This window comes from Notechis scutatus, chromosome 16, assembly GCF_049901735.1.
Source record: "Notechis scutatus isolate UNSWTSFEM ecotype Mainland chromosome 16, rNotScu1.2, whole genome shotgun sequence".
In the NCBI taxonomy this organism is placed as follows: domain Eukaryota; kingdom Metazoa; phylum Chordata; class Lepidosauria; order Squamata; family Elapidae; genus Notechis; species Notechis scutatus.
The window spans coordinates 6,134,579-6,154,081 of record NC_142024.1 but is presented as its reverse complement, the minus strand read 5'-3'; the positions used below and the strand labels follow the sequence as shown (position 1 = coordinate 6,154,081).

At 48.5% G+C, this 19,503-nt stretch overlaps 1 protein-coding gene across 2 annotated transcripts in view; it reads right to left on the bottom strand.

Moving 5' to 3' along the window:
• The window catches only part of MTOR (mechanistic target of rapamycin kinase), a 65,495-nt gene that overhangs the window by 1,160 nt on the left and 44,832 nt on the right, over positions 1-19,503 (bottom strand). For both annotated transcript variants that reach the window (XM_087944749.1, XM_087944750.1), the window contains 22 exons: positions 19,308-19,439; positions 17,793-17,908; positions 16,428-16,545; positions 15,274-15,480; positions 15,062-15,162; positions 14,822-14,918; positions 14,361-14,459; positions 14,149-14,271; positions 12,032-12,214; positions 10,914-11,048; positions 10,627-10,801; positions 9,336-9,471; positions 8,732-8,879; positions 7,593-7,715; positions 7,262-7,344; positions 6,882-6,954; positions 6,061-6,135; positions 4,802-4,937; positions 3,506-3,571; positions 2,984-3,064; positions 1,971-2,051; positions 1,351-1,456 (listed from right to left, as the gene is read on the bottom strand). In XM_087944749.1, coding sequence (XP_087800875.1) covers positions 1,351-1,456; positions 1,971-2,051; positions 2,984-3,064; positions 3,506-3,571; positions 4,802-4,937; positions 6,061-6,135; positions 6,882-6,954; positions 7,262-7,344; positions 7,593-7,715; positions 8,732-8,879; positions 9,336-9,471; positions 10,627-10,801; positions 10,914-11,048; positions 12,032-12,214; positions 14,149-14,271; positions 14,361-14,459; positions 14,822-14,918; positions 15,062-15,162; positions 15,274-15,480; positions 16,428-16,545; positions 17,793-17,908; positions 19,308-19,439 — 2,594 coding nt within the window. The remainder of the gene's footprint in view (positions 1-1,350; positions 1,457-1,970; positions 2,052-2,983; positions 3,065-3,505; positions 3,572-4,801; positions 4,938-6,060; positions 6,136-6,881; positions 6,955-7,261; positions 7,345-7,592; positions 7,716-8,731; positions 8,880-9,335; positions 9,472-10,626; positions 10,802-10,913; positions 11,049-12,031; positions 12,215-14,148; positions 14,272-14,360; positions 14,460-14,821; positions 14,919-15,061; positions 15,163-15,273; positions 15,481-16,427; positions 16,546-17,792; positions 17,909-19,307; positions 19,440-19,503) is intronic.

Below are 19,503 nucleotides of genomic sequence, written 5' to 3'. Positions count from 1 at the left end.
AGGGAAGGGAAAGGAGGGGAGGAAAGGAAGGGAAAGGGGAGAGGAAAGGAAGGGAAAGGGGGATGGGAGGAGAGGAGAGGGAAGGAGATGGGGAAAGGAAGGAAGAAGGGGAAGGGAACGGGAAAGGGAGGGGAAGGAGAAAGGAAAGGGGAAAGGGGAGGGAAAAGGGGAGGGGAGGGGAGGGAAAGGAAGGGGGAAAGGGGAGGGTAAAAGAGAGCGAAGGGGAGGAGAAGGAAGGGGGTGGGGAAGGGGAAAGGGGAAAGGAAAGGAGTCAATCATCCCACTCTCAGCTCATGAAGCTTGGATAGGAGAGATACAGCCGTGAAGGAAGGAAAGAGACAGAGGATAGGGAAGGAAGGAAGGAGGGAAGGAAGGAGGAGGAGGGAAGGAAGGAAGGAAGGCAGAGTCTAGAAGGCTACACGAGAGGAGGAAAAGAATATTTTTAAAATCCCAAGGGTTTTTTGGCACTCAAAATGCTTTCGGATCTCCCACAGTGGAAAAAGAAGTGAAACATCTTCCCCTTGGGCCACAGGTCAGGAACCATGGGATTTGTTATGACATGACCGATGACAGTGACCGAGAGGTGGCTTGAAGAGGGGCTCGTGGGCAGGATACAAGCCTTCCTCGGCAAGGCTTGCCACCTACAGACGAGCAAACTCAAGGGGGGGAGCCGGATTCACTTAACAGCCAGGCTGCCAAGTGAGCTGCAGCGGTTCACTTAACAACGGTGGCCAGAAAGGTAGCAAAAGGGGTCCAAGCTCACTGGAACCCATGTCTTACTTAGCCACAGGACTTTCGGGCTCAAATTCATAAGGACTACCTGTAAACAGAGTATCAGAGTTGGAGTCCTCTAGCCCAGCTTGAGCAGGTGAACTTATAGCAGGGGTGTCAAACTCAAGGCCCGGGGGGCCAGATCTGGCCCGCGGGGGGGGGATTAGATCTGCGGGCCACCCTAGAAACGGCGAAAGACTGGCCTGCGGTGCCTCTGCCAGCCAAAACAGAACTCGGTGGGCTGCACACAGCCCTCTTGAGGTCTGTTTTCATTGGCAGAGGGTTACTCACAGGAGGCCGTTGCAGCCGAAAACGGAGCTCCGGGGCCTGTTTTGTCTGGCCGAGGGCTCGGGGCACCCCTGACACGAGGGATGTCGAGCTGACCCCACCCCCTCTGGCCACGCCCACTCTGGCCCTCCGAGGTAAAATACAATCCCGGTGCGGCCTTCCATGAAATCGAGTTGGACACCCCTGTCTTATGGTATACCACCCGTAGCAGTTGCCAATTCGATCGTCTTCAGTGGGCCAGCCACAGGGTGGGCTGAAAAGCTCCCCCACACACACACACCCCACACTCACCATCCGATGTAGCACTGGCAAAGGTTCTCGTGGGACGTGGCCTGCTTAATGAGCAGCTCCACCTGGGTGGGCACATCCAGGGTTTCGTCATGGGAGAAGTCGCGTCCTTGGCAAGGGAAGAACAAGAGGGGTGGGGTGGTTTAGAGCAGAGGTCTCCAACCTTGGCAACTTTAAGACTTGTGGACTTCAACTCCCAGAATTCTCCAGCCAGCTCTGCTGGCTGGAGAATTCTGGGAGTTGAAGTCCACAAGTCTTAAAGTTGCCAAGGTTGGAGACCTCTGGTTTAGAGAACATGGGCCTTTCCCAGCAAGACAAGGCAACCAACACAAAGACTAACCAGTGGAACTATTCCATCTTCCTCTTCTGGATGAAGGATTTTTATTTTTATTTTTTGCACTTGCTGGATGGGAGTGCTTAGAATTCAACCTCTGCCCATCAAGTCTTGACAGACTCCCTCATTTTCTCTTCTGATCTTCACATCATCTAAGTGCAACTATTTATGGCTTCTCTGCTCACACACACACCCCTTTTCACTATCATCTCCCCCCCCCCATAGCTAAAGACTGCAAATTCTTTGTGACAGGGTCCACTACAAGTGAGGCACAGGTGACTTAACTCACCTGTGAGTTTATCCCGGACTCTGTTGATAATCTGAATGGCCTTCTTGTTTAGGGCTTCTGGTTTCACAAGGCCGTCCCCAACTGAAAAGAAAAGGCGAGCCACGGTTAAATTGGAAGATTCTGAGCAATCCAACCGCAGCTATTTGTTTGCATCCTGGCTAGACTCCTTAAAAGTCAGTTTTTTGGAGTCTGATTAAAGTGGGAAATGATCCTATCCATAACAGGCTCATTGGTCCGAACATCTGAACATCCCAACCTTGTATATTAACAAAGCAAAGAGGAATTAGAGAATTATCTTTGAAAGGAAAGGTTGGGGATCCTCGAGGCTTTTAAATTGCGGGCCAAAGTGGATCAAGGGAAGGTTGTGATTGTGACTACAATAACACAGTTTCTTCTTATAACATTAATTTACTCGAAGGATATCAGAGCGCACACAGAGTGTGACTAGGTGATATAACCCAGGAGCAAATGCAAGTACACAGATTTGTATTTACATAGTGTGGTTTTATCCATCCATCCATCCATCCATACAAGTACTTTGATACAGGCCTTGAACAATCAATAATCAGCTACACCACGGAAGCACACATGGAGAGAGAGATATGCCCTCACAGGGTCTCACTTATATTACAGCCTCTTAAAGTGGTAGTAGTCAAATAAACCTGCTGACTCATTGCTACCATTGCATCATCATTACAACGTTACAGTATTGCAACACTACAGCAACTGGTCAGCTGTTAAATCATCATTACAAAGGAACTACAACAGTAAATGGAGGACAGAATAAGATACTTTTCCATGCAAGATGGAATGAGGAACCTGCCACCATGAAACGTTCTGCCCTTAACGCAGAACAACTTTATAAAGGGGTAATTGAACCCCTCATGAATGGGACCACTCATCTTATTATTAATAAGTTGTTTTGTGTTGCGCATTTTGAAGCAGAACGTCAATTTTAGAGACATGAAGCTATTAAAAAAAATGTCTGGAGCTCGGACAGGAAACTAACTTACTGAAGGAATGGATGGATTCAGGGACTGTTGTTCCAGCTTTCTTGTGGGCTGTTTCACCCAGTTCCACACTGTCCAGCATTTCTTTAAAAAGGAGGAAAGTGGTTAGAGAAAGACAAAATATCCTGCTCTTCTTGTGCTACATTAAGATGGATTCAAGCAGGCAAAGAGAGATAGGCTGCTTGGGGGAAGAGAGAGAATGTAGGTACTAGACACTGTTCCAAGGTGGTAAAGCAGAGGTTGTTTAGGGGGAATAATGAGGTGTGGTCTAGCCCCCTGTTCACCTGCAACTGAGAAAGCCTCCATGGGGCTCTGGAGGGGCTGCCCTCCCTTCCCCTTCAACAGAGATTAAAAGGTCAAGGGGTCAAAAGAAGAGCTTTGCAAAGAAATCTTGGCTCCTTTGTTCGTGCGTGCTTTCCTCTGGCTGCAGCTTAATCCAAATTAGAGGAAGGAGAGCGAACTCAAATATTGTGCCCATTCAACACAACGTAGAGAAAAACAGAGGACGCCTTGGTCCCTGCTCACCGACTGACTGGCCAGCAGAGTACGAATCTGTCCGGGTCCGAGATCGCTTATTACCTTTGGTGTTTGCTGCAAAGAAAGGAAGTGGAGTCATTCCAGGTTGCCTTCCCCCACGTCCGTCCCACCTCAATATGACAGGAGCGTGTCAAAGCAACCTCTCTTATTGGAAGAGCCAACTAGTTCTGGAGAGAAGCATTGATGTAAATCAGGGGTCCCCCAAACTTGGCCACTTTTGGAGACTTGTGGACTTCAACTCCCAGAATTCCCCAGCCAGCAGAGCTTGCTCTCTGGTAATCCCTTCCTCTCGCAATCTCTCTCCACTTTAGGAGGTTAAGAGAGAAAAGAAACAGACACGGCTGGCTGGGGAATTCTGCGAGTTGAAGTCCACAAGTCTTAAAAGTGGCCAAGTTTGGGGACCTCTGATGTAAATCCTAAGCAGCTTTTGTTTCTTTTACCTAAATACCCCGTATACAGGTAGTCCTCAACTCACAACAAAGTTACAACGTTCACTTCAAAGTTACAAGTTACAAGTTCACTTCAAAGTTACAACGACACTGAAAAGAGTGACTTATGACCATTTTTCACACTTATGGCCTTATAGTCACGTGATTTACATTTGGATGCTTGACAGCTGACTCACATTTACGACGGTCGCAGTGTCCGGAGTCACGTGATCCCCTTTTTGCAACCTTCTGACAAAGCCAAGTCAATGGGGGAAGCCAGATTCACTTAACAACTGGGTTGCTATCTTAACAACCGCAATGGTTCCCTTAACAAATGTGACAAGAAAGATCCCAAAAAATGGGGCAAAACTCATTTAACAAATGTCTCATTTAACAACATAATTTTTTTTTTGGGGGGGGAGGCTCAAGTGTGCTTGTAAGTTGAGGACTAGCTGTCATTAAACAACAGCCTAGAATATCAGATTCTTTACGTGAACTGGCATCGTAAGAAAGAGGGCCGTGTTAGTTCTACGCTAGCCAATTCAGGAATCAGGCAACCAACCCCCCTTTTCCAATCAACAGAATTGATTAGGAGGACCCAGATTGTTTGGGGGCCACAGGCTGACTCTGTAAGCAGCTTAGAGGGGGCTGTGAAAGCACTGTGAAGTGGCATATAAGTCTAAAGGCCCATTGCTATTAGAAAGCAGGAGCTCACAAAAGCTTATGCCTTTTTAAAAACTGGGCGAGTCAAGTAACTTAGATTTTTAGACTAATCTGTATTCTGTCATCTGATTTGGGGGAGAGAGAGGCGGTTCAGGTGTGCAGCCACAGTCTTTTCCATTTCCGGCCAACCTACTGTCCATCAGCCTCCAGTTGAGCAAGGGGTCGTATACGAAGGCTTCTAATACGGCCATGACGCTGTCTTTGTGCTCTCGTAAGACTTCCATCACGGTGTGGCAGGTGATCCGGTAGTTTCCATCTAAGCCAGTGACCTAGGTGGGGAAAGGAAAATGGGGTGGGGGTGGGGGAATGTCAGCGGAGGTTCTCAAGTCATCCAGGTCATGGTTGTTCCCAAGATGCTTTTCAGTCTTTCGCTTCTCACCCAAAAAACTGAAACTTTGGAGCTGAAGAAGCTTCTTGGATGAGAAACGAAACGCCTTCAAAGAAAACCCAAGAAAGTCCAGTGGCCTTTTGAAACCAAAAGCACCTTTGGGAAAAGGGGGGAAGAGTCAAGGGTCAAAAAACCCTCCAAGATATAGAGTTCAAGGTTTGGAAAGGCCAAGGAGGCTTTGTTGGCATCCAGGTGGGCTTTTCCAAAAGCTATGCAGGGCCTGGTTTGATGCAGGTGGGACGGCCTTCCTCTGACTGGCCAAACTTGAGACACCAACCAGGTATGTAAATAGGACTTTCTGGTCCGTTACTAAAGGTGGTGTTAAGGTGGCGTTAAGTCCTAGCAACAGCTTCCTGGAGGGTGTCAGGATTCTGTCCGTGGCCCTAATTACATCATGAGCTTTGAGCCAAGCTTCAAAAATTCCAGAGGATTTATGAGAAGCTAACATGTTGGTATGACCTGTGTGTTGTCGATTCTGAGACACATAAGTCATTGTCACCCTTGACCCTGGTTTCCCTCCACCCCTCGGGATGTATCATAATTCTTATTCTCCAAACGAAACACGTCCATAGCCAAGAGTCATCAATCATGTTCTCCAATTAGAGATTTGCCGCTTAGTTATCATCTTTGCAAGATATGAATGGCATGCACTTTCGATTCCAAACTGCTGCACTGCTCTTTGCAAACTCCTTCTCCCCACTTTCTGTTGGCAACTATAAAACGGGCGTAGACATGTTTTATGAGTTGACACAGAGAGTGTCCAGTATGCCTTATGATGTGGTGGGAGCAGAAAGGCGACCCCATCAAATAGGGGCATGGAAAACAGTTGGAGCCTCTAGTTTCAAAAATATTTTCAGGGTAGGATGGTTTTATGAGATGCCGGGTCAGTTCACAGGGAGCAGCGGCCGAGGAAGGGAAGGACAAGAGGTGAGGGGGAGGGGAGGCAAAGTAGCACCTGGTCTCCTCCTAGGAAACGGTTTCGAACGTTGCAGGATCTGGCTTACCTCCATGGCGTTGGTCAACATCCGGGTTAGCCTGAAGGGAATCTTCTCAGGGAATTTCTCTCGGGTCATCGCCACCTAAAATCCAGGCCAAGAAAGGAAGAGAAACTTCAAAGTAGGGAATGGTGAGTGGTGAAAGGTATCAAAGCAGGGAAGGGTTGTGGTTCGGGTTCCTGAGGTTTTAACTTAAGTTTTCCCAAACTGATTTCAGGACCATGGGAGTCGGGAGCAAAACGATGGCAGAACAATTGCTGGAATTGGGGATGTCTAGGTTGATGAGAAGAAGGGCCGGGGGCGACATGATGGCAGTGTCCCAATATCTCAGGGGCTGCCCCGAAGAAGAGGGAGTCAATCTGAAGGCTGGAGAAGAAGCAACGGATGGAAAATAACCAAGGAGCAAAGCAACTCCTGACAGGGAGAACAATTAATCAGAGGAACAACTTGCCTCCAGAAGTTGCAAATGCTCCAACACTGGAGGTTTTTAAGAAGAAATTGGGTAACCATTTGTCTGAAGTGGTGTAGGGTGGGGCTGGACTAGAAGACCTTGAAAGTCCCTTCCAACTCTGTTATTCTGTTCTGTTCCGCCCAATCTTCTATCCAATGTCTTTCCTGATCTTCATTCCGTTTTGGTTTCAGCTGCTACTTTCCCACAACTGAAAACCCTAAAGGATCCATGTTTAAGTTAATGCTAAAAGGGAGTTCGTGTCTCTCTCTGTGTCTTGTTGCTTGGGCCTTGAGGGGACATGAAATAAGAAGGGACCCTTCTTTGTCTTTATCTTAACTGAGTGCTTCGTTTTCTAAAAAGCAAATCCCATCAAGCTTACCTCAAAGCAATCTCCAAAGTCGATGTGCAGGATTTTGCCATTCAGTCGGTCCAGCATAAGGTTGGAGGGATGCCTGTTCGAAGGAACAACATTATTTACTGAACAATTTGTGGCAGGAACTCAGAATGTCACATCCTATAATTAAAAAACCCCCAAACTATTAAATGAAGCAAAATTCTGCTCAGCTCGGTTCTTCGGTTCCCTTCTCTTTCCAAAGTTTAGTTTGTATTTATCTATGGGCACTGCATACAATTCAACAAATTGGCTTGCGTCGCTATTATTAATTATGATTTATTAACAGCTGATGTCTGTCAACAGAGCGGGAATCCTGAATGCCTTTTTTTTTTATTCTGTAGGGAAATAAGTTTAGCTTCACTTGCCTGTCGCCAAGACCCAAAATGTAGCCAACCATCGACATCACAGCTAATGAACGAGTGTAATTCGTTCTTCGGTCAAACCACACCTAGGGAGAAAAGGTGTATCAAAAAGTGGGTGATTTATGCCCAATTGGGACTAATTTTCTTTTTTCTTATTTTTAAGACAAGAATGTTGGAACAGTAGCTACTCCAGCTCTTAACACACGTATTTGAAAATGAGAAGTAAGCACGGAGTGGATCGTTTTATCCGCGTGATTTGCTCTAATCTTGACTAGTAGACGAGAGGCCTTTTTCAGGGTTCGTAAGAAGGACCAGGAATGGCCCTTAGCTGTACCTCTGAGCTGGGACTCTTCAGCCACAGAAGTTTGGCCAGGTCATCTCCAGCTGTATTGTTGACCGCGTGTTCAAACACTTCCACCTTTTGCATTAGAGTGAGATGGTCGTAATCAGGAGCCATCTGTGAATAGAATAATTAGATTAACAACATCCACTAGTCAATAATATTCTTTTTCATGGAAAAGAAAAAAAAACTTTGAACAGGTAGGAAAGAAATGCAGGAACCATTCTGATACTCAAGTGTGGCCGATGCTCCACAGAGCAAAACGAATGGCATATGTCTAGGGAGATTCTCCAGTCCTCCAAGTCATGGTTGTCCCAAAGGTGCTTTTTTCAAAAGGCCACTGGACTTTCTGGTTTTTCTTTGAAGACGTTTTGCTTCTCACCCAAGAAGCTTCTTCAGCTCTGACGGGATGGAGGGGAATAAGGGAAGGATTTATATTCCTTGAAGACAGCTGGTCATTTGGAGAAACAAAACAACCACTTCATAAACGCAGGGCTCAACACTGGAGAACAAACCATCAAGACTAGATTCAGCAGCCCAGGTGCATTCAAAAGACAAAAACCACTCTTCTGAAGACAGCAAACTCCACATTGAACAGCCCTCTTTCAACAGAGAGGGAGGGATACGGCATCCTCTACCTCCGGTCTTCAAGTCCTTCCAGCAGTTCCAAGGAGCTCCGCACTCATTTGCACCACTTAGGTGACCCTGAGGACACAGATAGTGGCCTCAATGACCTTCTAAACGGACACAAATGACCAACTGTAAATCCTTCCATTCCCCACCATCTAGTCAGAGCTGAAGAAGCTGCTTGGATGGGAAGCGAAAACGTCTTCAAAGAAAAACAAAGGAAGCCCAATGGTCTCTTGAAAAAAGCACCTTTTTTTTTATAATATTGTCAAATGTATTGAGCATGGAAAATACTGTCATATTTGTTTTAAAACGTAAGACATCCAGGTGTCACACTGTTCACACGATATGTTTGTAGATAAGAAATAAATAAATAAATAAAAAACTTGTATTAAAAGAAAAAGCACCTTTGGGAGATCGACTGCATAGGGCTACCAAGCTGAGATTCAGGGACAGAATAAATGAGTTGAAAAACTCTCAGGATTGAGCAGGTAGCAGGAGCTCACCCTCAGCATGATGCGGTGCTCAATGTTGAGCAGAATCTTCTTCTTCTCCCGGTAGTCTCGAATGAGAGCGTGAAGAGTGTCGCAGTGAGGCACCCAGCCTATAAGCCCAGAGTTGGTGGAGAGAGGGATCACCGCATAGCGCTGGATGCTAGAAAGGAGGAGGAGAATCTGCGTTGAAAAGGCTGGGATTTGTGCTCAACAGACAAATGGGATTAAAAAAATATGCTCACAGACACATGGAAGCCCGAAGTACACGCTGTCCTAAGGACCTTGCACCATCTGTTGGCTTAGCTGGAGCAGCCTGTAATCATGGCCAAGTTGGGCCTCATACAAAGACCCTGCCGGCATTGGCAACTTCACGCTCCTTCCTCCCATCCTTCAAATGGGATTACTAACTACTGCAGCATTCAAGAAAGTGTCTAGGGAAGTTAGGGCAAGGTCTCTTATCTCTCTTACACCTCTAGAGTTTCTGCTCCTATATTCCGTTGCTCCCTCCAAAGTGACGCATTTCTAGCGTCTCCCTTGTGTGCCGAAAGGAGACCTTGCCCCACCAGCTTTTCTAACAGGCCACCTACGCTGGCTGGGATGAAGGAAGAGGAGGCACCTGAGGTTTTTACGAAGGGACGTGGGGTCGTTCGCGAGGAGAGTGTTCACGAGGCCGAAGAGCTGCATCACTCTTTCGTCCTGGCGGAGATCTTCGTGTCCTTTCAGAAGGAAGACAAACTCGTGCCCGTTGCTTCCTGCGGAAGAGGGAAAGATCTACTGAGGTAGGTGAAACCGGGGAAGCCAAGAAAGGACTTGTATCCAAGACAGATTCGAAGGTGTGTAGTATTATGTTGCTTTAGTGGCACAGTGGTTAGAATGCAGTATTGCAGGCTACTTCTGCTGACTGCCAGCAGTTCAATCCTTATTGTCTCATGGTGGACTCAGCCTTCCGTCCTCCCGAGGTGAATAAAAGGAGGACCCAGATTGTTTGGGGGGCAAGAGGCTGACTCTGTAAACCGCTTAGAGGGGGCTGTAAAAGCACTGTGAAGTGGTATATAAGTCTAATGCTATTGCTATTGGTTAAGTTCCTACAGTCAAATAATAAGCACTCATTGCCCTTGTTAAGCTAATTATGGACAGGGCAAAATAATGCTAGAATAAAACAAAATCCTGTAGGCCAAATGTTCGCTGATCCTTCCGAAGCTTCTTCAAATGTCGCTACACCCACCAAGTTAAGACTTCTACTGGGGACTGGAGGCTAAAACATACAATGAACGGTTGCAGGAACTGGGCTTGGCTAGTCTAGTGAAGAGAAGGACCAGGGGAGACAGGATAGCAGCCTTCCAGTATTTGAGGGGCTGCCCCAGAGAGGAGGAAGGGGTCAAGCTATTTTCCAAGGCACCTGAAGGCCATTCAAGGAATAATGGATGGAAACTGACCAAGGAGAGATTCAACTTGGAAATAAAGAGAAACTTTCTGACAGTGAGAACAATCAACCCATGGAACAGAAGTTGCCCTCGGAAGTTGTGGGAGCTTCATCACTTGAGGCTTTCAAGAAGAGACTGGACTGCCATTTGTCAGAAATGGTGTAGGGTCTCCCGCTTGGGTGGGGGGGTTGGACTAGATGACCTACAAGGTCCCTTCCAACTCTGATTATCTGTTATTTGTTACTTTCTTAGCCTGGATGCATTTTATTGCTGGACTGACTGGCCTCCTTAAAGCATCTGCTCATGAAATGGACACCTACGAGAAATGGATTTGTTCTGTATCCTGAGGTACGTGAATGAGATATGGCTGCCCAAGGAACTATTGCCATTGGCTTGCTCTTCCAAACACGACGTCCTTTTAATTGGATGCCGTTCTGCACGAGAGAACCGGCAATTGGTACATCTGGAAATCGGGCAACTCACCCATTAAGGTCAACTTCCTTGGCCTCTGTTTGGAGGTGATGACTTGCAGGGAGGGCGCGATGGACTGAATGCGGATGACCTGCTGGTTCGGGTCGTACGTCCCCGGGACGGCCAGCTCCAAATCGCGGCACATCAGGAGTTTGGGGGAAACGTACTGGAGCTCCAAGGAAGTCAGCTGTTGTTGGCCAAGGTGGGAAAGCAAACGAACAAAGCAGCTTAGGATGTGTTCCAAAGGACAGATGGGGAGAATAATCCCCGCGGGGAACGAAGATCCTCCCTCCACAAACCTGAGGCAGCTGCTTGGAGATGCGCCGGAAGACGTGGTAGTACAGATCCCAAGCTTGAGTGAGATCCTTGACGTTTCCTGATTTCATATATTTCCGGCACCATTCCTGGGCCTCCATCAGATCTCTGCCATAAGCCTGAGGGAAAGAAAGGACAGAGTTGCTCTGGGCTTATGGGCAGATGAAAGGCAGATGGGTGGATCAGCCACCTGCGAATTGTTGTGGTCCACCGGCGGCCTGCGGAGCTGGCAGACGAGTCGGGCAGTGGCGGGGGAACAGGGGCCAGTCCTGGAGTCTGGGGAGGGCTCGGACGAAGGATCTGCGTCCGACACAGAGATGGGGCTAGGACCGTCTGAGAGTTGACTCCGGAGCCTCCAGAATCTGACATCAGTGAGGCAGAGGAACAGGGGGAGCCTGTTCCCAGTGTGCGCATGCACAGAGCTGCCAGAAGGCAAGAACAGTTAAGACAAAAGGGGCGACTCGGGAGTAAGGCTTGGAGTTGATTGGCCCCTCCCATAAGACCTAAGGGAGGAGCAAAGGGACAGGAGCCTTTGCAGGAAGCAACTTTATTCGTTCTGATCGGTTTAAACTCTAAAGCTCCATGTTGACTTTGTGCTCCGTTTGGCCTTGTACAGCTAACGGGCAATTTAGCCGTTGGTAGCATTTCAAGGGAGATAAAGGTGGGTGCTTATCAGCCTTATCCCGAAAAGACTGCGGCAGAATTTCTGTTGGACTATTCACAAACTGTTTGGGACTCATTACGGGCTGTGAATGAATATAATTCACAGCCGTTGAAATAAAAAGAGGGTTTTGGGGACTAAGCGTGTGATTGTTACTGTCTCAGGGAGCCTTGGTCAGAACACAAATGCCTCCCCCATTGGAAAAGCAATTTCAAATAGCAATCATTTGGGCTTTGTCTTCCCTGATCCTCAACCCGAGCTATTGTCCGTGGCTTCTGGCTGACCCACTAAGAGGCCCCTGATGTGGCATTTCGTAATTCACGATGCCAGGCGGAGAATGTTCCTTGAGGCCAGTATGTTCCTATATCCACCTCAAATGCTTGGGGTTTCTTTTCTATGGGCTGCCTGGAAGGTGTTTTTCTCTCTCTCTTTCGTTGCTACCTGATTGAAGGAGGTTTCCTTGAGGGTCTGGGGACCACGCTCCATCATGGCATGCAGCGGCTCGAGCACTTCGAACATCCCCTTCACGTTCCTCTCCCCGAAATAGAGGCGGGACGCTTCCTCCAGACCTTCGTGCCACATCTCGTGCCACAGGATGGCCACGCGGATCAGTTCTTCGCTCACCTGGTGGCAGAGGAAAGGAAGGCCCCCGGGAGAGGTTAAAAGGCAAAAGGTGTGTGTGTGTGTCTGTCTGTCTGTCTGTCTGTGTGTGTGTGTGTGTGATGGCATTCAACTTCATGAGAGGCTCCGTCTCTTCGCTGAAGCTTCCCTATATTCTCCACCCCAGCCTGCTGGATTGAACAAGGCCTGGTTGAAGAAAAAAACTACCCTCTCAGCGGTGGAAGTTTGGTGTCTCGAACCTGCATCAATTGAGAAAATATATCCTCTTGCTGGCATTGCCCCACCTAAGATCAGGAGACGGGTAGCAGTAGATGCAGAGAGAATTAAGCAAGAAAATAACCCTTGGTATCCGCTCTGCCCCCTCCCCCCCCCCAAGCCCACAGACTCAGATCTAGGAACAGCTTTATGGCAAGAACCAAACATCCATGGTGGCGCAGTGGTTAGGTGGTGCAGTACTGCAGGGTTGACTCACTGCTCACTCTAGGAGTTCAATTCTGAGCAGCTCAAGGTTGACTCAGCCTTCCAGCCTTCCAAGTTTGGTAAAATGAGGAGCCAGATTACAGAGCCTGACTGTGTAAGCGGCTTAGAGAGAGAGCTGGAAAGCACTGTGGAGTGGCATATAAGTCCAAGGGCTTATTGCTATTCCTGAGAGTATGTAAGAACATCAAATTAAAAGAAAGAGGAAGGAGACCGCCGAGCATGGAATAACATTAAAGGAGGATACAACTGAAGGATCTGACCTCCCATATACTACATAGGAGGACTCTGAATGGGTTGAGAGTCTGAAAATAAACCAGTATGCTTAAGTGGAGGCTCTTGGCGGGTAACAACATGCTATGTGAACGTGGAGAGACCGAGAGACTGGCCCATCTGCTGGTCGGTCGGCTACGACCAGAAATATGTACTAATAATGACATTTTTGGCCAACAGCAAAGTTTGACCTAGACACAGAATAAAAACAAGTGGAAGAGGCCCAGGCAAAACTAGGAGAAATTTCAGGCACACTTATTGTATCTAACAGCTAAAGGCCCACTTGCTGGGGGGCATCTGGGCTGGTTTGTTGTAGAGATTAGAATAGGCCTTCCTATTTTCCTGACTAGCACCTGACAGCCAGACAGAGGGGCGTTCAATAGAGACTGAGCTTTCTGCCTAGAGTTTGTATAGAAACAGCTATAGCCACAGCATCAGAGATCTAACCCAGACTGACTGCTAGAGGGAGTTATACAATTGTTCTCAAGGGATGCATAAAGCTGCTTCTTACACAATTCCAGCGTCAGTAACAAAAGAGATCCTTTGTGGCCTTTAGCAAGCTCCCTTTCCCATGTTTTGGTCTTAGCAACAGCAGAGAGTATGCACAGAGGCGAGAGAGTTTCAACAAATTGGCAGTTTCCCCAGATTTTGGGAAAGGATCTCATTTCCTGCCCAAGCTTGTTTGAAGTGGAGTTTAGGGAACCGGTTATATAGTAGTTACGGTTCTGAGGAAGGGCAACAGCTTGAAAGAGATTATCCAAATAAGGATTATAAAAGTTAATAAGCCAGAGCAGTACCATGTGTACCAGAAATAGACAGATTGGTGGAGAAACAAGGTTGTTTTTTAAAAAAATATAAAACTTTTTAAAAATCCACTCTTTCAGAGCCCTAATCAAATTCTTTTAAACGGTGTGTACTATAAATATGCATGCACAAAAATTAATAAATAAGCATCTGTGTGTTGCAAAACTGAATAAAAAGAATAAAAGGGAAGAGCATTTCTACAAAGGCAAAGCTGGTAACTGGGACTGAACTGGGAAGGCTAAGTTAATTGAAATGATGTAAATTGACAAAGATCAAGGAGAGGGTATAAAAGAATGAACTGGCTTGTTCCCTGTGGTTTTGCATGTGGGAAAAGGATGGCGGGGAGACACAGAGTGGAGCATGCACATGTCTATATTACCCACCATCATGGCTTGTTGGACGAGCGTGTTGCTGTGTTCGCACATATTTTTCAAGATCTTGTTAGCAGCATTGTGCCGGGCTGTCGTTGTTGACTTTGAGGCAACCGTCAGTGGATAGATCAGAGCCTATAGGAGGGGCCAGAAAAAGGAGCAATTCATCAAAACTTGGATGGTTTGGAGTCTGAAAGGTGTGTCTGTGTGTAGGGTGGTCTCACCTGAGGATGGTACCTTCCAATGTCAGTCAGCAGCTGGTAAATGAGCCGTCCCACCAAAGGCCGAGGTGTGTCGATTCTTGCAATCAGCTGTGGTATCACCTGATTTTTTTTTCCAGGAGGAGCAGGAGGAGGAGAGATAAGGAGAGGGGGAATTAGTCTGTCCTTTCTTAAAGCTGTATAACCAGGCAGCTGCCACTCAACAGATTCTACTATCCCCTGGGGGAGGCAGAGCATCCTATCTCAAAATCCAGAGCTCCATGTGAGAACCAGGCTGTTAGCAGGAGAACAGCCCCCGCCGGAGAAATGACCAAACTACGTAAGTAGGAGAAAGAATATTTTGCTGACATCACATGTCAGGAAATGGAAGGGGGGCATGCTGGCTGGAGAATTCTGGGAGTTGAAGTCCACCCAAGTTGAGAAGCCCTCACTTAAGAGTGAGACAGGGGGTTCGTACCCCTTACCTGGAGCCAGGTGTCTATCTGGATGGCCTTGACCCCTTCCACCAAGGCTTCATTGACTTCTGGCCAGTGGCCATAGTCAAACCACAACGTAAGGACCCTGGAGAAAGACGAATTCCATGAGCTCCAGTTTTGTTCCTTAGGGAAACATCACAAGGGGGAGGCACGGCTTCGCCCCTGGGCCTACCCTCCCGCTACCCCAGCCCAAAACCTGACAATTAAAGGTTTCAAATCCCAAAGCACCTGAGCGTATCCTGAAGGTTGTTTCCCCGGGACAAAGAGATGGATCGGAAGAAGCCCTGAACGGCCGGCACGGTGTACATCAGGAGGGTTTTGGATAAGTCCTGTCGGGAAGAGAGAAGGAGGGATGAGTCTCCCCGCCACCCCCAGGTAAGGGGGAGTCGAGGATTTCTTGGGAGGAGGAGGAGGCTCTGACCCCGTGGGAGCAGCCTGACCTCAGTAACCTTCTTCTGCACGGGAGAAGGGGCGGGGCTGTTCTCAGGGCTCTCGGCCTCGCTTTCGCTGTTGCTGCCTTCCGTGTTGGCGCTGGTGACGCTGGTCCCGCTGGCGTGGCGCAGCTTCTTCTTCTCGTCCCGGGCCTGGTTCTGGAGCTTGTAGTGCAGGACTGCCTCAAAGTTCATCACTGCCCAGGCATGCCAGGCCTGGAAAGAGAAGAGGCACCGCTGGCATGATCTAGCTCTCCATGGAGGGCAGTGACTGAGGCGCCAGTTCAGACCTAGAGTCATTTCTTCCCCTTTTAGGTTCCGCTGCCCCTCAGGAGCAAAACTTAACGGATTTCTCTCCTCCCTTCTCCAATTTTCTTTTAACTCTCTCAAGGGCAACGATGCAATCTGGTTTCTCCTGATCAACCCCCTCCCTCCCTTTTTTTCCCCTCCCACTTTGCTTTTCTCTCAAAACCTACAGTTGTTCACTTTAAAATTTAAACTACGCAGGCCACACCTGCTTTCCTAAACGTCGTGTACCGCTTAGCCAGGATCCAATCTGGGTCGGTTTTGTTTGTCTTCCGAGCTTTCGGACCCATGGTGGAGGCCCATCTTCAGGGACCCTGTCTCTAGCTCAGCAGACAAAACCTCTGGACCCTGATTGGATCCTGCAACATTATCCTGGGACACGTATCATCGCCTTCGCTGTTTACGTAGGGCGCGTCGAATTTTTCCACTTTCCACTTCCAAACATTAGGGGTGCTCAAATGTTGTGGCATGCCTTGGGGATTGTAAAGGTATTTTGGTTACTTTAATATAATTTAGATGTGCTTGGTAAGTAACTACAGAAGTAATCGTAACTTTTGAACATTTCGGCCAACGGGTCGTCATCCAAAGCCAATCCCAGTCGCACCATTAGCAATCCAAATGGAAACGGGGATATCGTTTCCTCATTTCAGAATCTCCATCTCGCTCCAAAGGCTGGGGAGCCCTTGACTCACTTCCTTTGGCGCTGCCACCGTTTTCCCTCCAGAGTTTCAGGCCGGAGTGAGTCCTTCTCGGTGAGGCAACCTGGTTCCTGGTATCTTAACGCCAGTGGCAAAAACGCATGCCCACACCAAGGCCACTGAGGGACCTGCCTGACCTGGCCTCTCCCTTTAACTTACTTTGTACCAGTTGCGGTCATGCTCCGTGGAGGCGCTGTAGTACTGCAGGACTTTGGGGATGGTGCTCTCGTTGATGCCTTGCAGGTTCAGCTGCCACTCTCCCAGTTTCAGGAAACACCTGAGAACAGGACAAAGAAATATGGGCTACTTGACATGAGGATGAGGAGGAGGAGGAGGAGGAGGAGGAGGAGGAGGAGGAGGAGGAGGAGGAGGCTATCCATTAAGTCAAATCCGACTCTTGGAGAGTCTACGGGCCAAGTTTCTCCACATCTTCTGATCGTGCGCTGTTTCTTTAATTTCTTCTATGCTGTGTCCGGTGTCAGCTTTCATAGTGTCCAGCCACCATGTTCTTTGACAGTCTGGTTTCCTTTCACCACTAACTCATTCCAAACCTAAGTGCTTCTTTCTCCAGTGAATTCCCCCGAATCCTCCTCCTCTTTTAACGACCCCATAATCCCTTGCGGAGTGGAGTCTGGCCAACTGAATGGAGCTGAGGGTTTACTGGCCGGATGCCCTTCCTGTCACCAATGCAGAGTTGTTGTTTTTTTCCTTTCAGCAGATATATTCTCAGTGTGGCCAGAGAGTGAAATATCTGCCTCTGCCTAGGATCAGAACTCATAGCCTCCTGATTGTGAAGCAAGAACTCCACTTCTAGACCACCGGACCACTCGAATGAATTTCCCCGAACGACATGGCCTAATAAGCGAGAGGCAGTTTCGTGATTGGGCCTGCCAGCGACATGTCTGGTGTTATGCACTCCAGTACCTGCTTGTTGGGTCCCCTTTGTTGTCCAAGGAACTAACGTGACACCTCGGTTAATGATTTCCCAATCCTGGCTCTGGATCCTGAATGATCAGCCAGAACGAGGCCACTGTCCACCTCTGCGGCTAAAACCGCATCAGGGCCCCAGGAAGGGAACTCACAAAGCGTAAATGTTCCCTTAGGGGGTCTTTAGTACATTTTGCACTACTGACCCTCTGTTTCTAGAGAGGTCCCTGGTGCAAACTCAGATAGCAACCTAAAGAAATATTTACAATACTCCTTGCAACGATCTTATTCTGGCTTATTGGAACCAGATATCGGTACCTGTATACCAAAGATATGAGCAGATGAACTTTGAATCTTGTAAAAGTAAGAAATAAGATTCTTCCCTTTCAGGTGGGGTCCATGAACTGGCACTGGGCTGCGGCCTGCCAGAAACTGGGCCGCCCAAACAAGCAAAGCTCCATCCCCAGGATGCAGGCAGCACACAAAACCACACACCCCTCCCAGTCTGCGGAAAAAACCTCTCTCCGTGGTGCCCCCCAATTTTGGGGGCCGCTGCCTTAGGGTGCCGTTTCTGGGTTCGGCAAGGCGGTCGCTCACCGGGCCATGAGCTTGTGCAGCTCCTGTCGGTGCTGCTGGTCCTCGGTGGCGATGGCATGCTGGGCTTGCTGCTGCATCATCTGGACAAAATGCTGCATGTGCTGGAAGGCTTCGATCTGCAAGACAGGAAGCGAAGCAAAGATGCTGCCATGCATCACCCCTGGGGTTGCTAAGGTGACTGCCTCCCTCCTCCTCCTCCTCCTCCTCGGGGACCACGCGGGGCATCCTCTCCTTTGCTCCGAAAAGCCTTTGGCCCAACGTGCCGTTCTAAGTACAGGGGGAGCAAAAGTTTGTTCAATGACCATTTGAAGTTACGACGGTCCTGGGGAAAAAAAGGGACCGTTTTTCACACTTACGACCATTGCAACATCCCCGTGGTGGCGTGATCAAAATTTGGGCGCTTGGCAGCTGACTCGTATTTATGACGGCCGCGGTGTCCCAGGGTTGTGTGATCTCTTTTTTTGCAACAACAGGGAAGCCAAATTCACGTAACAGCCTGTAGTTGACTTAACAGCTTGCAGTGATTCACGTAAGCAAGAATGGTCGTTAACACAGGGCAAACCTCAGTGAACAAAGGTCTCGCTCAGCAATCAAATTTTTGGGCTCCATGGCGGTCATGCGCAGAGGACCACCTGTATTTGGTGCTGGGCATTAAGTGCTGCAAGGAATTGTGGTGTATGTCAGCTAAAAAGATACCCCTTTGGTCTTTTTAGCTGCCAGAAAAAAGGGAGTGGGGGAAAACAAGGCATTCTTGAAATGCCTAGATATCAACTCAGCAGTTGTTGAGTTGTTGGAGCGTAAGAAGGTGATTGGAGAGCATGATGGATGACTCTTGGAGAGGGAAGTGTCCTATTGGAGAAGTCACATCCAGGGGGTGGAGGAAAGACCAGGGTCAAGGGGAAAATGGATGATGTGACTTAGTACCGGCTGCACGCAGCCACGCACCAACATGGCTCATTGACGGTTCGCTTCAGGGTTGTGTTTGACCTCAAGGGGGCCGGAGTGGGTGTGACCAGAGCGGGCATGGCTTGCTTGATGTCACTTATGCCAGGGCACCCATGACAGCCCAAGTACTCTGCCGGCAAAAACAGGCTCCCGAGCTCCGTTTTCACTGGCAGAGCATTGCAGAAGGCTGTTGCAGCTGGAAACGGAGCTCGGGAGCCCGTTTTTGCTGACAGAGGCACCACAGGCCGGTTTTTCACTGCTTTCAGGGTGGCCCCATGGGCCAGATCTAAGCCTCTCACAGGCCAAATTGGTTTATTATTTCTAATAAACCCAATTACTTTTTCTGAGATGCGGCTAGAGGCTTTTGCGTTGAATGAGGGTGGATTTGTTGGAGCCCTGACAGCCAGCCGGCGCTGACCTCTGACGAACTCTGAACTCTGGTTCAAAGTTCTTGCACAAAAGGTTCCTTGCCTCACCATCCAGATACAGTGGGAAAACAAAGGAAACGCAGCGGGTTCAAGAGAGAGAGAGCGTTCTACAAGAAAGGGAAGAGAGTAGGACCAGCCTTACCTTGTGGGCGCTTTTCCACATGTGCTTCATGTATGCGTAGGTCACTTGAGGGTGAAGAGTGGGCAAGGGATGGTCCAGCTGTCGGGATGGGTCGACCCCCAGGAGCAACACCAAGGTTTTCTGGGCTAAAGCCTTCGGCGAGGAAGAAGAGGAGAGACAAATAAACGGCGAGCTCACATCCCAGGCCTTTTCCTCA